General features: G+C 30.9%; 1 protein-coding gene across 1 annotated transcript; it reads left to right on the top strand.

Moving 5' to 3' along the window:
- The first annotated feature begins 373 nt into the window (after window positions 1-373).
- On the top strand, window positions 374-16,986 carry LOC148304155 (luciferin 4-monooxygenase-like). The gene is made up of 11 exons (XM_088268791.1): window positions 374-484; window positions 1,919-2,126; window positions 5,683-5,878; window positions 7,561-7,680; window positions 8,754-8,943; window positions 10,717-10,857; window positions 12,048-12,173; window positions 12,420-12,503; window positions 13,442-13,588; window positions 15,670-15,835; window positions 16,859-16,986. Exons 1-11 carry the CDS (start codon window positions 374-376, stop codon window positions 16,984-16,986), a joined length of 1,617 nt encoding a protein of 538 aa, XP_088124917.1.
- Window positions 16,987-21,963: the final 4,977 nt, after the last annotated feature.

The raw sequence follows: 21,963 nt of genomic DNA, 5'->3' as shown, positions 1-21,963 counted from the left end.
TGTCCTGACAAAGAGACGGGTACGTTTCGAAACCGGCAGACATAAAAATCTTCGTGAGTGGTTATATACCAATATTACTAAAATATTGTACAAAAATATAAAAGAAAAAATTACTAACGACAAAGTAAATGGTTTAAATATTAATAATATTGCGAATATATTTTATTTATTTACGTTTTAGTAGAATACCCCTTAGCTTATCGTAAAACGCGATTGATCACCTTATAAAAAGCGCATGCAGTGAATACTGGACAGTAATTAGACGAATATAGCTCAAGTGTGAAAGGGCTGGAAATATTCATAAAATTCTGATAGTTTTATGGTTATTTAGTAACAAACAATAAAACATTTATAAGTTCACAAAAAAATCAAGATGGATAAATTCGACGATAAGGAAATCAAGAGGATTATGGATGGAGTGGATCAGCATATTGGGAGACATGCTTTGGAAAAGATGAAGAAATATGCCTATCAGACTCATCAGGTAGCTTTAATTTTTTTTCATGGCTTATTTTTTTGTTTTTTTTTTTGTTGTTTTGCATTTTACAGTATATTATAATTACAAATACACAAATTATTCTATTATATTAATACAAAAAAATCCCACTAAGGCATGGCTTGTGTGTGGGTATACATTTTTATTTTACGTTATAAAAAAGGGTATTTTAAATATTGAAAGCATTAACTTTGTGGATCATTGTGATATATTATTTTGAAAAATAAAAAGGCTTCATCGTTTTTTGATCACATTTTTATTAAAAACCAACTAGTTTCGGCAACAACCTGTTGCCCTCTTCAGGGTTTATATTATGACTAATTGTAAACTAAAATCTAAAATTTTGTGACTAGTCATAAAATAAACAGCAGTAGTAGTAGTAGCATAAAATAAACCCTAGAGGGCAATAGGTTGTCGCCGAAACTAGTTGGTTTTCAATAAAAATGTGAGTGGATCAAAAAACAAAGTCTTTTTATTTCTCAAAATAATACATAATAAAGGGTAATTGAAAGAATATAACACATATAAAAAATAATAATATATTGAATGCTAATATTAACTACAAATATATATTTTTAACAGGAAAAATTTGCAAAATGAAAATTAATAAATTACTAATAAGTGTGTACTATATGAGTTAAGTGTGTCGGGTTGCAGTCCCATGGTTAGTGTCGCGGACTCTTAAGTCAGAGTTTCTCGGTTCGAACCCACTCTACCACAATTTGATAGCTATTTCTAATAATGAGCCGCTTAGGCTCACAGAAACAGTGCAAAATTTAAATATTTGTGTAAACAATAAAAACACAAATATTTCTCTATTATTTAAAAAAAGCTTAAGAGGCTACTATCTGTTTTTTAATAAATAATTTGGACGAAATTGAGATAGATGTTTGAATGTATGATAGATGTATGTAATGTTTTTTTAGTTAGTTACCCAAAAAATAAGTTTTTCTATTATATACAACGATTTATTGCATATTATTCAGTTTGTATATTTTTTAAATGATTTATTTATTCATTTGGAAATTTAGTTGTCATTATTTTATGATTTGTTATGTATGATAGATATTCGAATTGGTATATGGTATAAGGGAATGGGTATTGTCGGGTTGTGGTCCCGTGGTTAGTGTCGCGGACTCTTAAGTCAGAGTTTCTCGGCTCGAACCCACTCTACCAAATTTTGATACCTATTTCTAATAACTAGCTGCTTAGGTTCACAGAAAAAGTATGAAATTGAAATATTTGTAAATAATAAAAAACACAAATATTCAATTAAAAAAAAATAGAGACTTTCTCATTAACAAGTGAAATTCAAAACATGATTTTTAAAACAGCATGTAGAGCCAATTGTATTTAATGTTGATTTCAGTTTAATTTACATTAATTACATCAGTTGTTATATGTTACATGTTTATTTTTCAGACTAACGTAACAACGGGGAAAACTGAGACCAACAGGTCGATGCGGTTACGATCCATTCGCTGCGCTATCGAAATGAAGAAACGAGGAATTGTTTTCGAGGATGTAGTGATGCTGTGTGCAGTTAATAATGACGACATCACTGTACCCATCCTGGCATCCACGTATCTAGGAGCTCCCGTAATGGCTCTTTCAAATGACATGGTTTACGGTAAGATCTTTGTTTACATTAAGGAATTTACTTACGTAAATGTAAATATTATTCTCAAATCTATATCAGAATCTCGCCACTTCAATGCAGCATCAAAACCTCCTTATTCGGGCTGAAACATGTGTAATATTTTATGAACTTAATTGTTACATAGAAGGAACTAATTTTAATGTAATGAACTTTGATATTTGAGATAAAAACCTTAAATTAAAACTGAAATAACGATTAAAATTCTTACAGAAATGCAAATGAAGAATTGTGTCACTTTTAGTATTCCTGGCTACTCATTTTTCTGTGTGCTTTCTAAACTATAATATATTATGATCGATGGTATTTCCATTTTTATAATACTCATTCAATGAGTAATATTACTTTAACTGCGCCCGATTCCAACCAATTAAACACAATTAACATATGTTTTCCTATGAACGAAAAAACATATTCATTTCCTATAAAGTTTTCTATTCTCAAAATCGACTTACCTAGTAAGTACCACTTCCCAACTTTTTAGTGCCATAGTACGTTTAAAATTAACAATTCAGCTATATCTAACAACCTACAAATAAAAAATGTATACCCACACACAAGTAGCCTTTGTAGGATATTTTTTGTAGAATCTTTGTAGGATGTTTTTTGCATTTAATATTTTTGTACTTTATTATATTATGTAAAGAAAAAATATATAAATCTGTTATAACCTGAACATCCACTATCGTTCCATACTTCTTTTAAAAATATCTCTTTATTTCTATGGTCCTATGATAGATCGTAAGCCTTATAAATACTGAGACATCCGCATTTTTTTATCTATTTTGAGATGTCAAAATGTAAATTTCAGCATTGAACAGATTAATTGGTACAATTTTTTTTTCGTGTTTTCAACACCCTCTAAAAAAATGTTTTGGGGGTGTTTTGGAGGTTACCAGGACTGCTTCTTTCAGTGACTGAGGTGATGAATAGCTAGAAATATCACCTAATTCTACTGGAAAAAATCCTACCAGAGATACAAAAACGAAGGCCAATTGGTAATGAAATATTTCAGCAGGATTTAACCCCCTGCCACAAATCCAAAAACAAATTATGAAATTATTCACACAAAAACAATGAACTGTGTTGGACTGGTCAAGAATTTTGTTAGACGTAAGCCTAATTAAAAATCTATCGGCAATCTGTAAGAATCGGCTCTCCAAAATTGATTGCACTACGGTAGAAAAGCTCATTTTGTCCATAATTCAGAAATGGTTTCCAGACAAAAAAATGGCAATCGCGTGCCAAAACGATATATAGTAGATGCCAAGAAGAGTGAAATCTTCGATTGAGTTCAAATGAGATCATATTAAATATTACTTTTTGAGATAACTAATAAACAAAAGGTTTTACAAAACTTTTTACGAAAATACATCAAAAATGTTTTGTTCCAATTAATCTGTTCGATACTGTATATTTAAAAAAAAAAAAAAAATATTTACAATAAAAATAAACTGAAAGGATAAAAAAGTTAAATAAATCATCAAAATAAATACGTTTGATATTCAAAATACATATATTCGTACATTTTAAAGTCGATATCCTAGAGAAATACAAATAACAAATAACAAAATAGAAATATAAAATAATGTGCTTTTGCAAAATAAACCCTAACAGAACTTCTTCTCCTTACCCTTATCTGCACCCAATGGTGTATAGGACACTGCATTGTATTAACGCAATGTCATATTGATCGTTACTTACATAAGGCAAGGTGATCACTACTGCGTTTAAGGACCAGTCCAAATAAATATTAGAGTATGAAATAATTCATGTTTATTTTCTCCCCCCCCCCAGGAAATCAAACCCTGGCACGGTAGCAAAATACGCTAGCCATTACACCACGGATGCGGTAACAGAACTTCTGTGTCCAAAATAAAAAGTTATCGAATATTTGTTTAACCTTGTGTTTATTTTCAAGTCGATTTTAAGACAATTTTGATAAATAATAATTAGATGCCATCAATTAAAGTATGACGTTAATCCATTATCTCGGCTCCATTATTGATGATCTGATTGTTAGTTTGGACAAAGGTTAAAATACGATATTAAAATCATAATTGTTAACTTATCTACTGGCATAGAAGCAATTTGTAAACTAATCTTATTATCAAACAATTGCTTCGACGGTTATCTTAATTGAGGATCGATATTTAATCAAATCTGGAACATTATCATCGAGATCATCGTTTTTATTTTAAGAAAATTTAGTGTCATTTCATCTTGAGATGGAGACATCTGATATATCAACTTTTCGTCACGACTTATGGCAATATTAAAATATTATATAATATTATCTTTTGTGATATATCAATAAAAGTGTTGATAATATTTTTAAATATTTTATCTAGATAACAAGAGGTATATTTTGTAAAATTAAATACTAAACATCTTTAAAAAAATACCTAAAAAAGTACAATTTTGTAAAGCAATGATTTATTCATATTTGACATCTCATCAAAGATTAAGAAGAATATGGAAGTCTGGGCATTTACAGGGCCTACGACCGTCATCGGATTACCAATTCTACCCATTATTGACAACCATACTACTGAAATGGATCTTCGATGAGATGTTAAAAAATAATTTGAAAAATAACTCCTATAATTGGAGATATTCCAGATTTGTGAACAAGTATTAGAACACACTCAAAATGTTGTCAATAATTTATTAGTTATAAGAAACAGCACCTATACCTTCCTCGTCCTTCAATGTAACATGTGTTAGATTATGATGTGATTAGATTTATTAATATGTAGTTGTATTCAAAGAGTACAGTTGAACCTCGATATAATGGGCTAATTAGGGTAAGGGCGTGAAGAGGTGTCCATTAAAGTTGTACATGGATTTATAGCATATTCTGTTTATATATCTTAAAAATGTAGTGAATGTGTATAGTAAATAAATTCTTTATTCTTAGAAATTCTTTGTGAGCTTTGCAACAAACCAATCATCATCTTGTCGGATTATGGTCCCGTGGTTAGTGTCGCGGACTCTTAAGTTAGGATTTCTCGGTTCGAACCCACAACCTTAGTTTGATACCTATTTCTTATAATGAGCTGCTTAGGCTCACAGAAATAGTATGAATTTTGAATATTTGTGTAAATAATAAAAGCACAAATATTTCTTTATTATTTATAAAAAGAATCTTCGTGATGATTGGCTTGTTTCTTACATGGTCAGTCTCGACCCGACTATATCCTTTACTCGTCTCTTGAACACGGCGTACCAGCTACAACGAATATCGGAGATAATTTGGTCCATGTGGGTTAAGCGGTTTTTTTAAATTACCTAACGTCCAAGTGACTCTAAGCTCTAGCTACGGCTTACGCAACGAAGCTTATCATGACCCTACTCAGGCTTCGTGAGTGATTTACTATTTATGTTTAAAATTACTACAATTTCATGTAATTCATGAGGGAAAATTCTAGGCAAAAAAAGTCGCTGGTTAAGCGGGGTCTAATTGTAAAACTAATATAAATAAAACTAGCATTTCGTATTAACTAATCGTTTATTTTTTTTATTTTAGGTGAAATTAAACATTTTGTAGTGTTGGGAAAACCGAAGATATTATTCTGTGATCCTGATGTGGCTGCGAAGTTCCAGCAGGTTTTAGATGATGTGGGTCTCAAAATTGACATTGTTGTCTTTGGAGAAAGCGATAACGAAAGATATACTCCCTTTTCGGCTTTCCAAAAAAGAACTGGAACTGAAGAAAAATTCGAGTAAGTAAATCCTTTGCCCAAATTGCTCACTCCTTTCAAGAACGTCATAAATCAAAAATTGACAATTTTCAGTTGTGCGTGTTTTTGGAATGCCCCGAAAATGTACTATATCCCAGCAAAAGACTCATATTTTTAACTTAATATATACCCGCTACAGGACAGAAAGTGTTGTTTTTGCATTTTGAAGAAAAGGTATTGTTTGAGTATTCTTTTAAATACACTAAATATTTTTCAAATGGAGAAAAAACATTCAGGTTTTACCTAAAAAGATCTGTTACACAGTAAAAAGTTCAATAAGTGGCTTGATATTTATTTTTAATACATTGTATTATATTTTTAAACTTTGAAAACGTTCTCCTGAAAAATTAAGTTTTTTTTATTTATGACGTTCTTGAAAGGAGTGAGCGATGTCTGAATTGAACGATGTGAGTGAAATATTTGAAGCTTAAATATGGTTTTTTAACCTCAATAAACTAATTTTTACAGTAATAGTACTTTACAGCTTCAACAAATGAAGGTTAAAAGAAAAATTAATTTTTTTTTTAAATTTAAATTATACTTGGTAAATTTAAACCACTTTTTCTTATCATCTATTAAGTATCTGATAATGATGCTGAATAAAGCACACAAAATAAAAAAATGAAACACAGAAAAAAATATTATTTTTTTTATGTGTGGGGTCCCTTGATTTTAAGCTTAATTTTTATTAATTTTAAAGTAAAATGTTAATTAAAAATAGATACCTATTACCACTAAGTGACTGCTGAATCAATGTATAAAATTAAATATCACATGTCCATTAGATAGTTATTAGAGTTACGAATAGACAGGCCTATGAAAGGGTGAAAGCTCAGTTTAATGAATGGATGAGAAAATGAAAATTTAGGAAAGATCGTTTGAAGAAAACAGAATGTATAAAAAGTGTCAAAAGAAAACGTGTTTTTCCGGTGAGAGGTAAAAAATAAAGAGATTCTATTAAAGTAACGTTAACATTTCTACCAGGCTGTCTATAGAGGAAAAAAATATCACAGATATTGCAAAAAGTACGCTGTGCGTCAAGACCAATTTTAGGTTTTTCGTGTGTTGCCAGATGACGCTGCCATTGCGTTGAAAAATGCTTTCAAATGTTTTCACTCATCACAAGTAAAACCCATTGTGATACTGTATATAAAAATACCAACGTGTTTGAATGCAATGTTGAGACAAAAAAATAAATCAATGGGTGAATAACTTTGGGACATTTAATATTATGTTTTGAATATTGAAAGCATTTACTTTGTGGATCAAATTGATATATTATTTCGATAAATAAAAATACTTTGTGTTCTGATACACTCACATTTTTATTAACCAACTAGTTTCGGCAACAACCTGTTGCCCTCTTCAGGGTTTATCAGGGTCTTCAGTAATAAATTTAACCCTGAAGAGGGCAACAGGTTGTTGCCGAAACTAGTTGGTTAATAAAAATGTGAGTGGATCAGAACACAAAGTATTTTTATTTCTCGAAATAATACATTTAATATTTTTTAACAAACAACTAAAAAAAACTACTTTACTTATAAATGTTAGATGTCGTAATAATGCAGACATTTTTGATTTTCAGAATAGTTCAAGCAGGATTAAAATTCATACTTTCACCATGCATCAAAGTCTTGTAATTTTATTTCTTTATTTGTTAACAGAGTAACTGATTTCGATCCCGCAACAACTACAGCATTCATCGTTTTCTCTAGTGGAACAACTTCACTACCGAAGGGAATTTGTCTTACCCATAGAAACTTTGTCTCCCAATTGGTTTTGCCGTAAGTTTTTTAATATAACACACACTTTAAATTAACTTCAAAAGCTCGTCAGAACATGCGAAAATATAACCAAATGAAAATTATTAATATAAAACACTTGTATAATACCTTTTTTTTTAGTTTATTAATGTAAACTCAACTGGTTTCGAGGACTACAGATGTTCTCATCAATAGAAAATACCATACAAACTTACCAAAATATGGTTTGCGTTTTCACGTGTTCATGAAAAGTTCTGTAGTTCTCGAAACTAGTCATGTTTACAACAGTTTGATTGTGTCCAAATACTTGTTCACAAATCTGAATTATCTCCAATTATATGAGTTATTTTTCATATTATTTTTTTGACATCTCAACAAAGATGAACCAGATATCCATATTATCATATTAGTAGTGATCGTGCCTTTAAGAACAGTGTCCGTCGATGGTTCCTTCTTGTTGGAAGGGACAATGTAGAAAGTGATTAAATTAAAGTCCAGGTGTAATTATTTTATTGTAAAACTTTTATGCTGTAAATTGTTATTGAATTTATTGTATGTAATGTATATAATCTAATAATTTTAATAATTAATAATAATTTTTAAAATATGTATTGACATGTAAGTATTTCGGCACAACACATGCCATGCCTAAAGAGCCGTAATACGTATCGTAGTCGTACAGGAGAAAGTGACCAACTAACAAAACGTAAAATGTTCAGGAGGGCCACTTAAGTCACTTTTGCTTGGCAAGAAAATAAACATCAATGCAGTTAGTCATTTTTAACAAGTCAATATATTATACTTCCACGTTTAAAAACCTTTGGGATTTTTTCAGGGCAATATTAAGCTAGTGAGATATCAAATAGTCAATGATCACGTTTTTGTAAAAGAATGCACTTGGTCACTTTCTCCTGTATGACTACGATATAGTAAAAAAATGTGTGCTTCTATGAAATAAAAAATATATATATATATATATTCTTCATATATTGAGATATCAAAAATTGTCGTGTTTACATGAATAAATAAATACACAAATTACACAAAACTAATGCCACATCAACAAATCATGGAATATAAATATGTCTTTGCAGTGCAGCAAATAAAAAACAATTGGATTACGAAGGCACTGCTGAAGACGTCAGAATTCTGATTTTTTCAACCACCTTCTGGTTCTCTGGTATCCTTGCTATTTTAATGTCTGCCCTGATGGGATACCAGCGGCTGTACACGCCATTAGCTTTCACTCCTGAACTCACCTTCGAGGCAGTCAAGGAATATAAAGTAAGTCAAAAAAGTCAAATATGTATCAACTCCAAACAGGCTTCTTAAAATAGTGTACAATACATACATTCCCAGAACAAAATCTTGACTTCGAACCTCCGAGATGAAGACTCTCCGATCCATAACCGGAAACACATTGCGAGACCGAGTAAGAAATACCGACATCCGGAGCATGTGTAAGACAGAGGATATCGTGAGGTGGGGACGACAACGAAGGCAATACTGGAATGATCATGTAAACAGAATGTCAGAAGACAGACTTCCACGTATCGCCCTTCAAGGTAACCCTGAAGGACGCAGACCCCCAGGCAGACCTCCAAAAAGATGGAAAGACAGCTGGGAGTCAACATCCCAAAAGCGACATGCGGGGGGCACAAACAGATCCCTAGGATCTACAAAAAGAAAAAGATGAAGAAGAGACATTCCCAGATATGAAATGAAGTATTTGAACTACTAATTGAAAAAAATCGTTTGCTTTAGATGATAAGTAGTTTGATGATTTGTAAGCAAGGAAAAAACATGTTTCAATTTTATTTCTTTCATATTATTATTGTATAATAACCAATATACCATATTACTCCGTCATCATAAATTTAGAATAAAATCGGGATACAGTTTATTTTCACATTTTATTTTATTTTTCATTTAAAAAAAATGCTTTGCCATAGTGGTCAGGAAATCTAAAGCTTCTGTAACAGATCTGAAAATGTGGTTGAGAGCTTTCAATATCAATCATTATCATCATCATATCACCATCCACGCCTTTATAAGCGCCCTTGAAGAAAACATGATATTGATGACAATATTTAGATGAAACAGGAACAAAACTAAAAAAAAATCCTTATAAAATTTACAAACCATCGTAAAAGTCTATTAAATAGTAAATTAATCAAACACTGATTTTTTGAGACTTCAAAGTCGTATTTTATTGTTAAAAAACACATAAAAATCAATTTGTGACAATTGTTTCACCTAGTTATGGCATTTTCAATCGAATTCTTTTGAAAATGCCATAACTAGACGAAACAATTGTCACAAAATAGATTATTATATTTATTTAACAATAAAATTCAACTTAGTGGACTCTAAAAATTAGTGTTTGATTTAACATTTAATACATAAATAAAAATGGAGTTCTACAAATTAAACGCCAAATCTATAAATCATCTAAAAAAACTACTTACCGTCTAAAACAAAGTTTTATTTTTCAGTTCAGGTATCCATGTCAACCTGGGAATGTATTGTACATAATTTTAAAAAGCCTATCTACATAATATAATACCTATATGTTATGAATATAGCACAACGTATATTAACCAAAATTATTATTATAATTGTATACACATATCGCTCACTCCTTTCAATAAAGTCAAAGATCAAAAACTTGATTTTTCAGGAGATCGTTTTTAAAATTTAGAAATATAATAAAATGTATTAAAAATAAATATCAAGCCACTTATTGAACGTTTTACTGTGCAACAGATCTTTTTAGGTAAAAAATGAAGAGTTTTTCTCCATTTGAAAAATATTTAGCATATTTGAAACAAATAATTAAGCAATTCCTTTTCTTCAAAGTTCAAAAACAACACTTTCCGCCCTGTAGCGGGTAAATATTAAGTTAAAAATATGCCGCTTTTGCTGGGATATAGTACATTTTCTGGGAATTCCGTATACATGCATTACTGAAAATTTACGATTTTTGATATAATATGACGTTGTTGAAAGGAGTGAGTGATATGACTTTTTTTAAATCATCGTTTGTTGTATTTTTAGCCAAGAGTTATGCTTCTCACGCCAGTTGCAGTGATTGCTCTCATTAATCACCCACTGATAGACACGTGTGACTTGTCGAGTGTGTTCGCATTCATGTGTGCCGGGGCTGCCCTCGCTCCTGACAAGATGGAACAATTGCAGGTATATAAAAAAAGACTGAAATAATTATTCCAACCATGAACGTAAATTTATGTATTTTTTCAATTTATTTTAAGTGTGTCCAAATCCTGGTTTGCAAATATAGGTTTCTCCACTTAGGAGTTATTTTTTTATATTTTGATATCTTTACATAGATGAAGAAGAATATGGAAGTCTGGGTATTTTATTAAAATTTAACACTTGAATATACCACTTTAATGAGTTTTATTTATATATACGACTAGTTTCGAAAACGACAGATGTGTTCATCTTCTGGTACAAATTAAAACTAACGAACAAAAATATATTTGAGTGTATATATACATAGGTTAATAAATATAGGGAAGGGAAGGGGGTTAAGGAAAAAGATTTCTTTGTAAAAGGAAACATTGATAATAATGGTGACGTATTTTGAAACAGTATATTATTAATTAAAGTTTTATTTGAATTTAAATATTTATGTATTTCTAAATTATTCATGACTTTACCTTTATTTGTAACAGAGTATTTAAACATGACTTATTAAAACAATTGCAGGTATATAAAAATAAACTGAAACTTTCATCAAATTCAGGAGCGAATATTTTTTTTTCACTATATTTTGGATATAACCAAATCCTTGTTCACAAATATAAGTTTCTTCACTTATAATTAATTATTTTTTGTATATTGACATCTCAACATAGATGAAAAAGAATATTGAAGTCTGTGTATTTAAACAAGGCCGTGACATCTCATAAGCCCTGTAAAAATACTAAGACTATAGTTTTCTTCGTCTATATGTAGGTAAATCTCTTATTTAACCACTTATGAAAACAAAATAGTAATTCCTTGAAAAAAAACTCTTTTAAAACTAACTTGTTTTAATAAAAAATATATACCAAAAACTTAACATTTTTTTTCGTTAATTATAGTCGACAGACCATTGCATGAATTTTTCAAATTATCTGGTTAATATAGTGTTTAAAATTTAATAAAAAACCTAGCATTATTAACAATATATATAATATATGAAATGTAAACAAAGTGTTATACTTAATATATAAAAATAAACTTACTGCCAGATATTAAAGTTTTCATTGTTTTTTAACAAATAAAAAAGGATATTTAAGATACTTATATTAATTAATTTTATGTAAATATATCTATGTAAGAAATGTGTAATAAAAGATATATTATAATTTTAATTCCAGACACGTGTGACAAAAGGAACAGTAATGAATTTGTATGGGATGACTGAGTGTACTGGTACAATGTGTTATTCTCCTAAATATAAGAGGAATGCCTGCGGACTTATGGCTCCCTGGTTGAAAGTTAAGGTAATATACGTATTTTTTTATTACATATTAATTTATTTCACCCACATTATTATAGTCAATGAATTTATATATTTTCAAACCTTTTGTAATTCTTCGATAATTTTTCATTATTTTTAAAATTCCTTGTCATGACTCCTCTTTGCTCAAGAATTCGAAAGGGCTCAGCCATTTTATTTTATGGTCATATAGAGTCACCACTTACTAAATGTGTGCAATTTGTAATGAATAATTTGTAATATATTTCAGATTGTTGATGTGAATACACAAAAAGAAATGGGTGCCAATGAAACTGGTGAATTATGGGTGAAGTCAGATTATACCCTTTTCAAGGTATTTTTTCAGATATTTAAATGTTCATAAATCAATGATACTTTAATATGTAATGTAATAATTTTTTTGGATTCCTGTAAGAGCGCTTGTGTACTACACGGAATTTCACTGTCCGGCAGTGTGCATGAAAAAACGGATGATTGGCTTTTGTACTTGTCCGTCTTTCTCCGGATCGGTGCGAGATCACGGTGCGCGTGAATTCGATCACACTAAACTGTTGTAGTCGCTATAAAAAAATACAATTAATACGTTTTATTTTTTTATTAAGAAATAAAAATGTGATTAATTCGTTGATGTTCAAATATTGAAAAGATGTTTAAATATTGAGTCATCGAAAAATAATGCCAACATTTAAAATAACAATATTTTAATGGTTTTGATCTTAAAATGTGTGGAATTAAAAAAAACCATGTGTGCAACGTTCGTCGTTCTGCTGATGTCTAGAGTATTGTTGATTTGTTACCACGTACGTGCAATCATTTCAGAAGTAACTGTCAATATAGCGACAGAAGTGATCCAAATCCCGAATCTTCTGCGTAAAGGTTTCGGTGCTATAATTTTTTAAGTCCGCCTCCGTAGTGTAATGGTCAGCACGCTTGGCTACCGTTCTGGAGGTCCTGGGTTCGATTCCCAAGGGGGGTAAAATAAATATCAAGTGATTTTTTCACTGTAATATTTATTCAATATTACCCTGGACTGGTACCTGAAGCGGAGGGCTGATCACCTTTCCTTCATGTGTGAACGATCAAGATAACACTGCGTTTATATGACGCAGTGCCCTATGCACCATTGGGGTGCGGATAAGGGTTTTATCATATCATATATAGATCACCTTGTAATAATTAGTCTTCAACTGTCCCATTCGGTGAATGGTAATGAATCACCCTTTCGTTTGTATCTTCTTATAAGTTTATTACATGTGTGTTTATTTTTTTAAGGGTTATTACAACAACCCAGAAGACACAGCCAACAGTTTTGGTGGTGATGGATGGTTCCGCACAGGAGATTTGATGTACTATGACGATGAGAATTTCTACTTCATCGTAGACAGGCTGAAGGAAATCTTCAAGTGGCGCAATCATCACGTAAGTACTTTTCCCAATTCAACACGTCTTTACTGCAAACATCTTATGGATTAAATGAACTTTTAATATCTCGGTATATTAGAAGTTTTTATTTACATTTGCAGTGACAGGGATATTGAAAGCTCTTAAACATAAATTCACAGTAAAATCGCAATCAAATTTTCGTTCACATTTTGTATAAATTTCACAACTTAGTTCATAAAAAAGTTGCTTTGCAAGAGAAGGTTTGTCACTAAGCTTAGATGCTTCTATATCAGATCTGGGAATGCGGTGGGACAGCTTTCAATTTATTGGAACTAGTAATGAAACGGATAGTTATTTGGTTAAATACCTGTTTCCGGATGTCCAGCTGATTCATAAACCGAATCGCCGGATATCCGACGATGTTCAAGAGCATTTTTTCTGTGTTCAAGTCACAACTTCTCAGTTAGACTAAATTGATTCTGTCTCATGAAGCTAATGACACCTTTTGGGATTGTTTCAATAAAGATGCAAATGAAAAAAAGTGGTCAGTGTCAGAATCAAGACGTGATTGCCAATAAAATGAATTATTCACAAAATTTTTGGTGTGTCCAAATCCTTGTTGACAAATCTGGGTTTATATTATTCTCAATATTATTAATATTTAAAGCATTTACTTTGTGGTTAGTCATTTTTACTTATTTATTTTTTTACAAAAATGTTAATAAAATTAGTATATAACCACTCACCGAGATTTTTACGTCTACCGGTTTCGAGACGTACCCGTCTCTTCGTCAGGACAATCACTAACACAGCATGCAAACAATACTACCCTTCACCACCATAGCACCATTTACACACTCAAAACTACACAAAATGTCTAACACATGCGATTTTTGGTCGACCCGAAGACCAACATGCACTATAGTTTTCAATACAGACATGCGTTACGAGCCGAGGTTAAACGTATATTTTGAGTGTGTAAATGGTGCTATGGTGGTGAAGGGTAGTATTGTTTGCATGCTGTGTTAGTGATTGTCCTGATGAAGAGACGGGTACGTCTCGAAACCGGTAGACGTAAAAATCTCGGTGAGTGGTTATATACTAATTTTATTAACATTTTTGTAAAAAAATAAATAAGTAAATCTGGGTTTCTTCAATTAGAAGTTATTTGTAATTTTTGACATCACAATATAGATAAAGATGTACATATATGTTTATATAAAAAAAGACTATTCGCTCACTCCTTTCAAGAATGTCATAAATCAAAAATCGTCCATTTTCAGTTGTGCATGTTTTCGGAATGCCCATAAAATGTACTATATCCCAGCAAAAGAGGCATATTTTAACTTAATATATACCCGCTACAGGGCAGAAAGTGTTGTTTTTGCATTTTGAAGAAAAGGCACTGTTTTTTTTGCTTTTTAAATAAACAAGTGATTTTTCAAATAGAGGAATAACCTTCAGGTTTAACTTAAAAAGATCTGTTGCACAGTAAAAGTTCAATAAGTGGCTTGATATTTATTTTTAATACATTTTATTATATTTTTAAACTTTAAAAACGATCTCCTGAAAAATCAAGTTTTTTGAAATATTACGTTCTTGAAAGGAGTTTGCGTATTATACCATTAATTATATAAAACATTAAACCTTGAGTGTAAGTCCCTCTCCAAGCACAAGAGCTCAGTCTCTTATTTGGAGAGGCACAGCGAATCTAAAACTATAATTTGCCATATGTACCAATGTTTAGAAATTGTATTATGTTGTACTTAAAAATGTAACTATATTAAATAAAAAATTTAAAAATTAATAAAGAATGTTCAGATATCAAAATCTACAAATAAATCCTAATTGGAGGAACCCAGATTTGTTGAAAAAACGTTTGTGGGCAAAAAGAGATTGGAATTGTTTTTATAGATAAGGTTGGCTTCTAAAAAAGACATCTCCTTACAAGCGCTGGTGTATGGAGTTGAAAGGTAAATTCTTGCAAACTTTGTCAAGTTTGGATATTGTTTCCCATTGACCGACCACTAAATGGTTAACAGCTAATCCCTCTTAAAAACAGGCCACAAGGCCTACAAGAAGATGAAGAAGCATTCAACGTTTGGTTATCTTTCCAGATTGCTCCGGCAGAGTTGGAGCACGAGATAAGCAAGGTGTACGGAGTGCATGCTTGCTGCGTTGTCGGGAGACCACACCCAGAGGAAGGGGATCTTGCCATGGCGTTCGTGGAAAAAATTCCTGGTTGCCATGTGACTGCTGATATGGTTAAGAATATTGTTAAAGGTATGCTTTTTATTACAATTTAAATACTCATTATTAAAAAAAAAACACTTGTTTTTATACTACTTGAGTTTATTTATGACTAGGTACTAAATTCCGAAACAAATAATAAATACTAAAGGGGGTGTCTCAAAGGAAAGGTGATCAGCCCTCCGCTTCAGGTACTAGTGCAGGGTAATATTGAAAAAATATATGTTTTTTAAAACACTTATATATTTGACCCCCCCCCCCTGGGACTCAAACCCGGGACCCTTCAGAACGGTAACCAAGCATGCTGACCATTACACTACGGAGGCGGACAATAATGCGATCCTAAAAATATATGTGAGCTAATTGGTAATGAATAACACCTATTTTCAAATGGTGTAACCAATATACGTACATATTTTAGAAATTTGTCAACTGATATAGTTAGTCATCTTTTGAAACGTTACTCACACGTGACAGGCGCCGTGGCGTGCGTGGTTGGGTAAACGCTCGACTGCGAAACTGGCGTCGCGGGTTCAATTCCTGCCAATTGCAAAATAAATTTAAGACAGATTTATTTTCAAATAGCCTGGGTGTTTGTGATATGTTTTCACATTTACCTTCCTATTCTAAGTTTCCTACCTGCAGACAAGCCTTTAAAAATAAAGGCTTCGTGAGTTATTCCTTTTTTTAATGTGTAAGGGATCCAAGGCCATAGCATCTATGCATGTTCCAAAAATTAATGAATATGGATGTTCAATAATGGGCGGAAAAGAGTAGCGACAAGCGATGAGATAGTGGTAATATCTTAATGAGGGTGCGGAAATAAAAATATTTGAGAACCACTGGAGCAGATGAAGGTTAAAAAATTAGGACTTGATCAAGCACTTTGAAATCTGTATATTTTATTTTATTTTATCAAAATCTAAAACATAAATAAAATAACGGCTTATTTTGATGGATGACTATTTTCAAATAGTGAAAATTAATTCACTTCGTTACTTATTTTAAGGATATATTTTTATGACGTCATGTATCAAAAATACTTTTCTTTTTCAGAAAATTTGTCCCAAAACAAGAATTTACGTGGTGGCGTAGTTTTCGTGGATAAACTTCCTGTTACGCATTCGGGAAAAGTAGACCGGAAGGTTGTCAACACCTGGAAAACGACAGCAGTTCCAGAATAATTACTAAAACATAAATTTGATATTTTTAATGCTGGCACGTATTAATTCTATTTATAAGCTATATCAAAAATGTATTTGATTTTTCCAAAAGCATTATTTGACCCTTCTTAAATATTTTACATAGAATTAATAAGAAATATTAGTTTTGTTGTTGAATGTTTGTCTTATTTTAAAACTTTTTTATAGTTAATTATTTATTTTGTTGTTATTTGTTATTGTTAATTTAAATTTAATAAAATATACAAAATAAACATTGTGACTTTGAACTTTATTATGGTGTCTTTGGATTACCTTTACACTATCTTTACCACAGTCATTTTTTATTAAGTAATTTACGAGATCAGTTAACCTGCAGCTTTAACTTTTATTTAATAAGATTTGAGTTTTCTTATATTTTATTTATTTGTGAGTATGTGCGCAGACTTTTGAAATAATATATAAAATCAACAAAAACTTATGCCTACAATAAAAAAACAGTTATAAAAAAGGATTAAAAGTAATTCAATACACTAAAAAATTAAGAAAATTTATGGCATATCGAAGACGTGTCACATACTCGTAACAAGGATACGTTCAATGTCTATTTTTGTAATGTTTTTAGTTATTTATTGATTTGGCGTTTAATTTGTAGAACTCCATTTTAATTTATGTATTATTTTTTTGACATTCGTTTGATAATGCCCTAACAAGGCGAAACAATTGTCACAGTTTATTTTTTTATGTGTTTTTGTTAAAAAAATACAACTTAGTAGACTCAAAAAAAAATCTGTGTTAGATTTAAAATTAATACATAAATGTTTTTAGTTATTCGATACCTGTATTTAAGGAATAGATCCGCAATATTGTAAATGAATCTTAAAAAAAAACGATTTATAACATAGTTACAAGGTCGTCGAAAAATAATGCCAAGGTTTAAAATTACTGTTTTAAACACACAATTACCAAAATTTGATACCTATTTCTAATAATGTGCCGCTAAGGCTCTCAGAAATAGTATGATATTTAGGTATTTTTTGTAAATAGTAAATAAAAAACTATTCTCTTTAAAAAAATACAGCCGATAACGATAAACACTGCATTGGTCTGATGCAGTTTCTATGCACACAACATATTACAAATATGTAGGCATAAACTAAAATCAACAATGAATGCTGTTATTTTTTGACATCTCATCAAATATGATGAAGAATATGGTTGTCTGGGCATTTACGGGGCTGACGTCCGTCATAGGCTGGTTTAAGTGATCACTTTACACACGTGTAACATTCACCAATTCTACCCATTATTGAAAACCACACTACTCAAATTCTTGGAAGTTCTATATATATGAACCAATTTTTAAACATTGTTCTTGAATCACTAGAACTTCATTAGAGACATCTATTGGTGCGATGAAAAGAACCTTTTTATTGAGCAGAAACTCTTTTATTAATGTGTGTGGTCCAAATCCTGGATTAAAATCACACACATGAGAAACGCCAGAAAATATCATTATCATTTTAGCTATAATGAATACTGTATTTACTGCATCAGTCGGATGAAGTGGTGGAATAAAGTCGGTTCAAATAATACATTTATTTTTTCGGCCATTTGGAGCTTAGGCTTCTGGGCAAATTCCGTCACCTAAATACATAACTCATTACTAGCAAATGACAAATTTCACAAAATATCATTAAGTTTTAATTTTTGCTGAATATATAACTTAAATTATTATTGTGTTGTTATTTAATGTATGAGGTCATTAAATAAAACTGATAATTAGTATCTCTAAACCAGACATAGGCAACCTTTCCTAGGTCTGTTTCCAAATTATTAAACACAATAAATTTATATTAAATTTAATAAAACTCGTTGGTATTTCTTACATTTTTATTTATTTATATATGAACAACATTAATTTTATATTATATACTGATTACAAAAATAAGTGTGAAGATTGGCTGCTGGGGTTGGCATTACTTGAGGATAATCGCATAGAATTTTTGAGGCTTTCATCAGTTATCCTCATTCGAATTTTTCATTTAATGTGATTAAAAAAGACAAATTATTTTTCTTGCAAATGCGCGTAATATGGGTGTATTTTTGAGGTTTGGTTTTTAATGTGATTAGACTAAGTCACCATTATGCGCGTCGCAGGTTCGGTGAATGGCCAAAAACAATATTTAGCTTGATCCTCTTTTTCAACGCAAAAATTTGTTCATCGATGAGGCACATTTTTGGATAAATGGCTATGTCAACAAGCAGAATTGCTGAATATAGGGTGGAGAAAACCCATATGCCTTTTGGGAATCACCTCAGTTAAAAGGCATTTGTGTGACAGAGTTGTGGTTTCAAAAAAATGGCGCAACTTACTACACGGCGGGTGTCACCATCAATTTAATTATTAAATTTGAATTAATACACTTTAAAAACAACACCCTACATCGATAGTTTAAAGGCAAAGGGGTACATCTGTCTCAGACCAAATTTTACAGGAGAGCAAAAACAAACTTGTGAAATTAAATAACTCATTTGTTTTATGTATTTTTATATATACATATCTTAATAAAACTAAATAATAATAATAATCCTTTTTACAGATTGTGGAATATACTATTTTTAGACATTTTGTATAACAAACTTAGAAAATGAAAAATTTGACAGATCTACCCCTTTGCCTTTACACTACCGACATATACCTAAATTTTGCGCCCGACAAAATAGCTCGGCGCACCGCGGCGGACCGATGGTTGCCCATATATGCTCTAAAGTCTAGACATTGTGCCTCAAACAATAGTTACACGATCACGATGACTCTTCAAATACGCTTTCAGATATTGGTACAGTACTTCACTTATTTATTCTCTCTTTATAATTTATGCAAATTATTATCAAAGATGAGAATAATATGAAGTTTATAAAAAAACAACTTTGTTTTAGCCACTTTTTATTGACGGAAGTTTTTGATGGAAAGGAAGGGAAGGGTAATTAACTATGACTATTTCAATGTTTTAGAATTTAGTACAAAAACCCTGATGATGACAAGGTTATTGCCGAAACCGGTTGGATAAAGTGTACCAATAAAAAGTGGTTAAAATAAAGATGTTTTATTTTATAAAGTTTATAAAATGTGCCACAAAGTATCTGCGAAAAACATTTAAGAAATAATATGAAGGTTTGGGCATTACAGGGCTTACGAATTGTCGTTGGCTGATTTAAAATGCTGATGAAACATTTACCATTCTACCCATGGCTGAAAATTACAGTACTAAAATATTCGAAAGTTTTATTTATGATTCAATTGATGACATCTTCTGCGTATTATGATACCGACATCTTTTGTTGAAATTAGTAAGTTTTTATTGTTTTTTATCAGCATAAACTTCGTAAAATGTATGTTAGATTCTTAAGATTATTTTTTAGAGCAGATTTGTATTCTCAATATTTTGAGTGTGACCAAATTATTGTTCACAAATTCTGGATTTTCTCAAATAAGTTATATTTAGATAGTTATTTATTTATACCAAGGTTTTTTTAAATCGATTTCTCAACGAAGATTAATAAAAATATGGATATCTGGACATTTACAGGGTTAACAACATGTCATAGGCTGTTTAAGTGATCACTTACACACGTGGAACATTCACCATTCTACCCATGATTCTCATGACGTTCCGTTGTGAAGTTCACAACAGACATCTATAGTTGGATTTAGAAAGCTTTTATTTAGTAGAGACGCTTTTATATGTATGCAAGACCAAACCCGGATTAGTTTACATACTGAGAAAAGCCTGATAATAACGAAAGCAACTCTGGCTGATAATAGAATATGGAATTCGGATATATATATACAGGTCTTATTACCTTTCATAGGGTAGTTTTAGACAGGTCATCGACAGGTCATAAGGCTTGTAAATACCCAGACTTCCATATTATTCTTCATCTATGTTATATGTAAAATTGTAAAAATAAATCTTTAGTAGAGAAATCAAGATTTGTGAACAAGTTACATCCGAAATTTACATCCGGTTACATCCGAAGTGAACAAGTTACATCCGGTTACATCCGAAATATTGTCGATTTGATAGATTTGAAAGTATGGCTGATTGTGGCGCCATCAGTTGAGAATTTAGTGATATATTCTCAGACTTCCATCTACTTTCATATAAAACGATAGATGATTCACCTCAAGTTAAGACATCTATAATATCTAATGGAAAGCCTGAACTTGTGTGTGTATGTGAAAGTATTTGGACACACTCAAAATGTTGTAAATAATGTTGTGTCGGGTTGTGGTCCCGTGGTCAGTGTCGCGGACTCTTGAATCAGTGTTTTTTGGTTCGAACCCACTCTATCACAATTTGATACCTATTTCTAATAATAAGCCGCTTAGGCTCACAGAAATAGTATGAAAATTAAGTATTTTTGTAAATAATAAAAACACAAATACTTATATCCTTTATTTCTTTAAATAATAAAAAAATAATTGTAGCACATTCCTGATGACCCTGTTTTATCTTTTATCAGCAATTTATTATATGAACGGCACTCCGTATCAAATTTTCTGTGTATTACCACCGCGATAAGTAGCTCTCATCCATACACAAATACAGCGTGGCGCAAAATTAATCACCTAATCGGAAGATGCTATAATTTTTGCAAATGACGTCGCATATCAATCATACTTGACATTTGAAAACTAAACAGTTGCAGTATACAAACTAATTAATAAAACGGGCACAAAAGTATATCAACACTGGCGGCAGCCACTTGTCGGATATCATCTTTTTCACATAACAGAAAAAAATGTATAGGTCCAAATAAAGAATTTCATATTTTTAAAAATTAAACTTTATAATATTTATTGATTCGGCATTAACTTTGTGGAATGACATGATTATTTTATTAAAAAATTAAACACTTGAATAATCCACTTAATTTAGTATTATTTTTAAAACCATTATACTTTTAATAAAATAAAACAATAAACCTTGAGTG

This window comes from Brachycentrus maculatus, unplaced genomic scaffold, assembly GCF_059751285.1.
Source record: "Brachycentrus maculatus isolate JH-2025_06_01 unplaced genomic scaffold, ASM5975128v1 h1tg000328l, whole genome shotgun sequence".
Taxonomy (NCBI): Eukaryota; Metazoa; Arthropoda; class Insecta; order Trichoptera; family Brachycentridae; genus Brachycentrus; species Brachycentrus maculatus.
The sequence above is the reverse complement of the archived record's forward strand: the minus strand, read 5'-3'. Positions and strand labels throughout refer to the sequence as shown.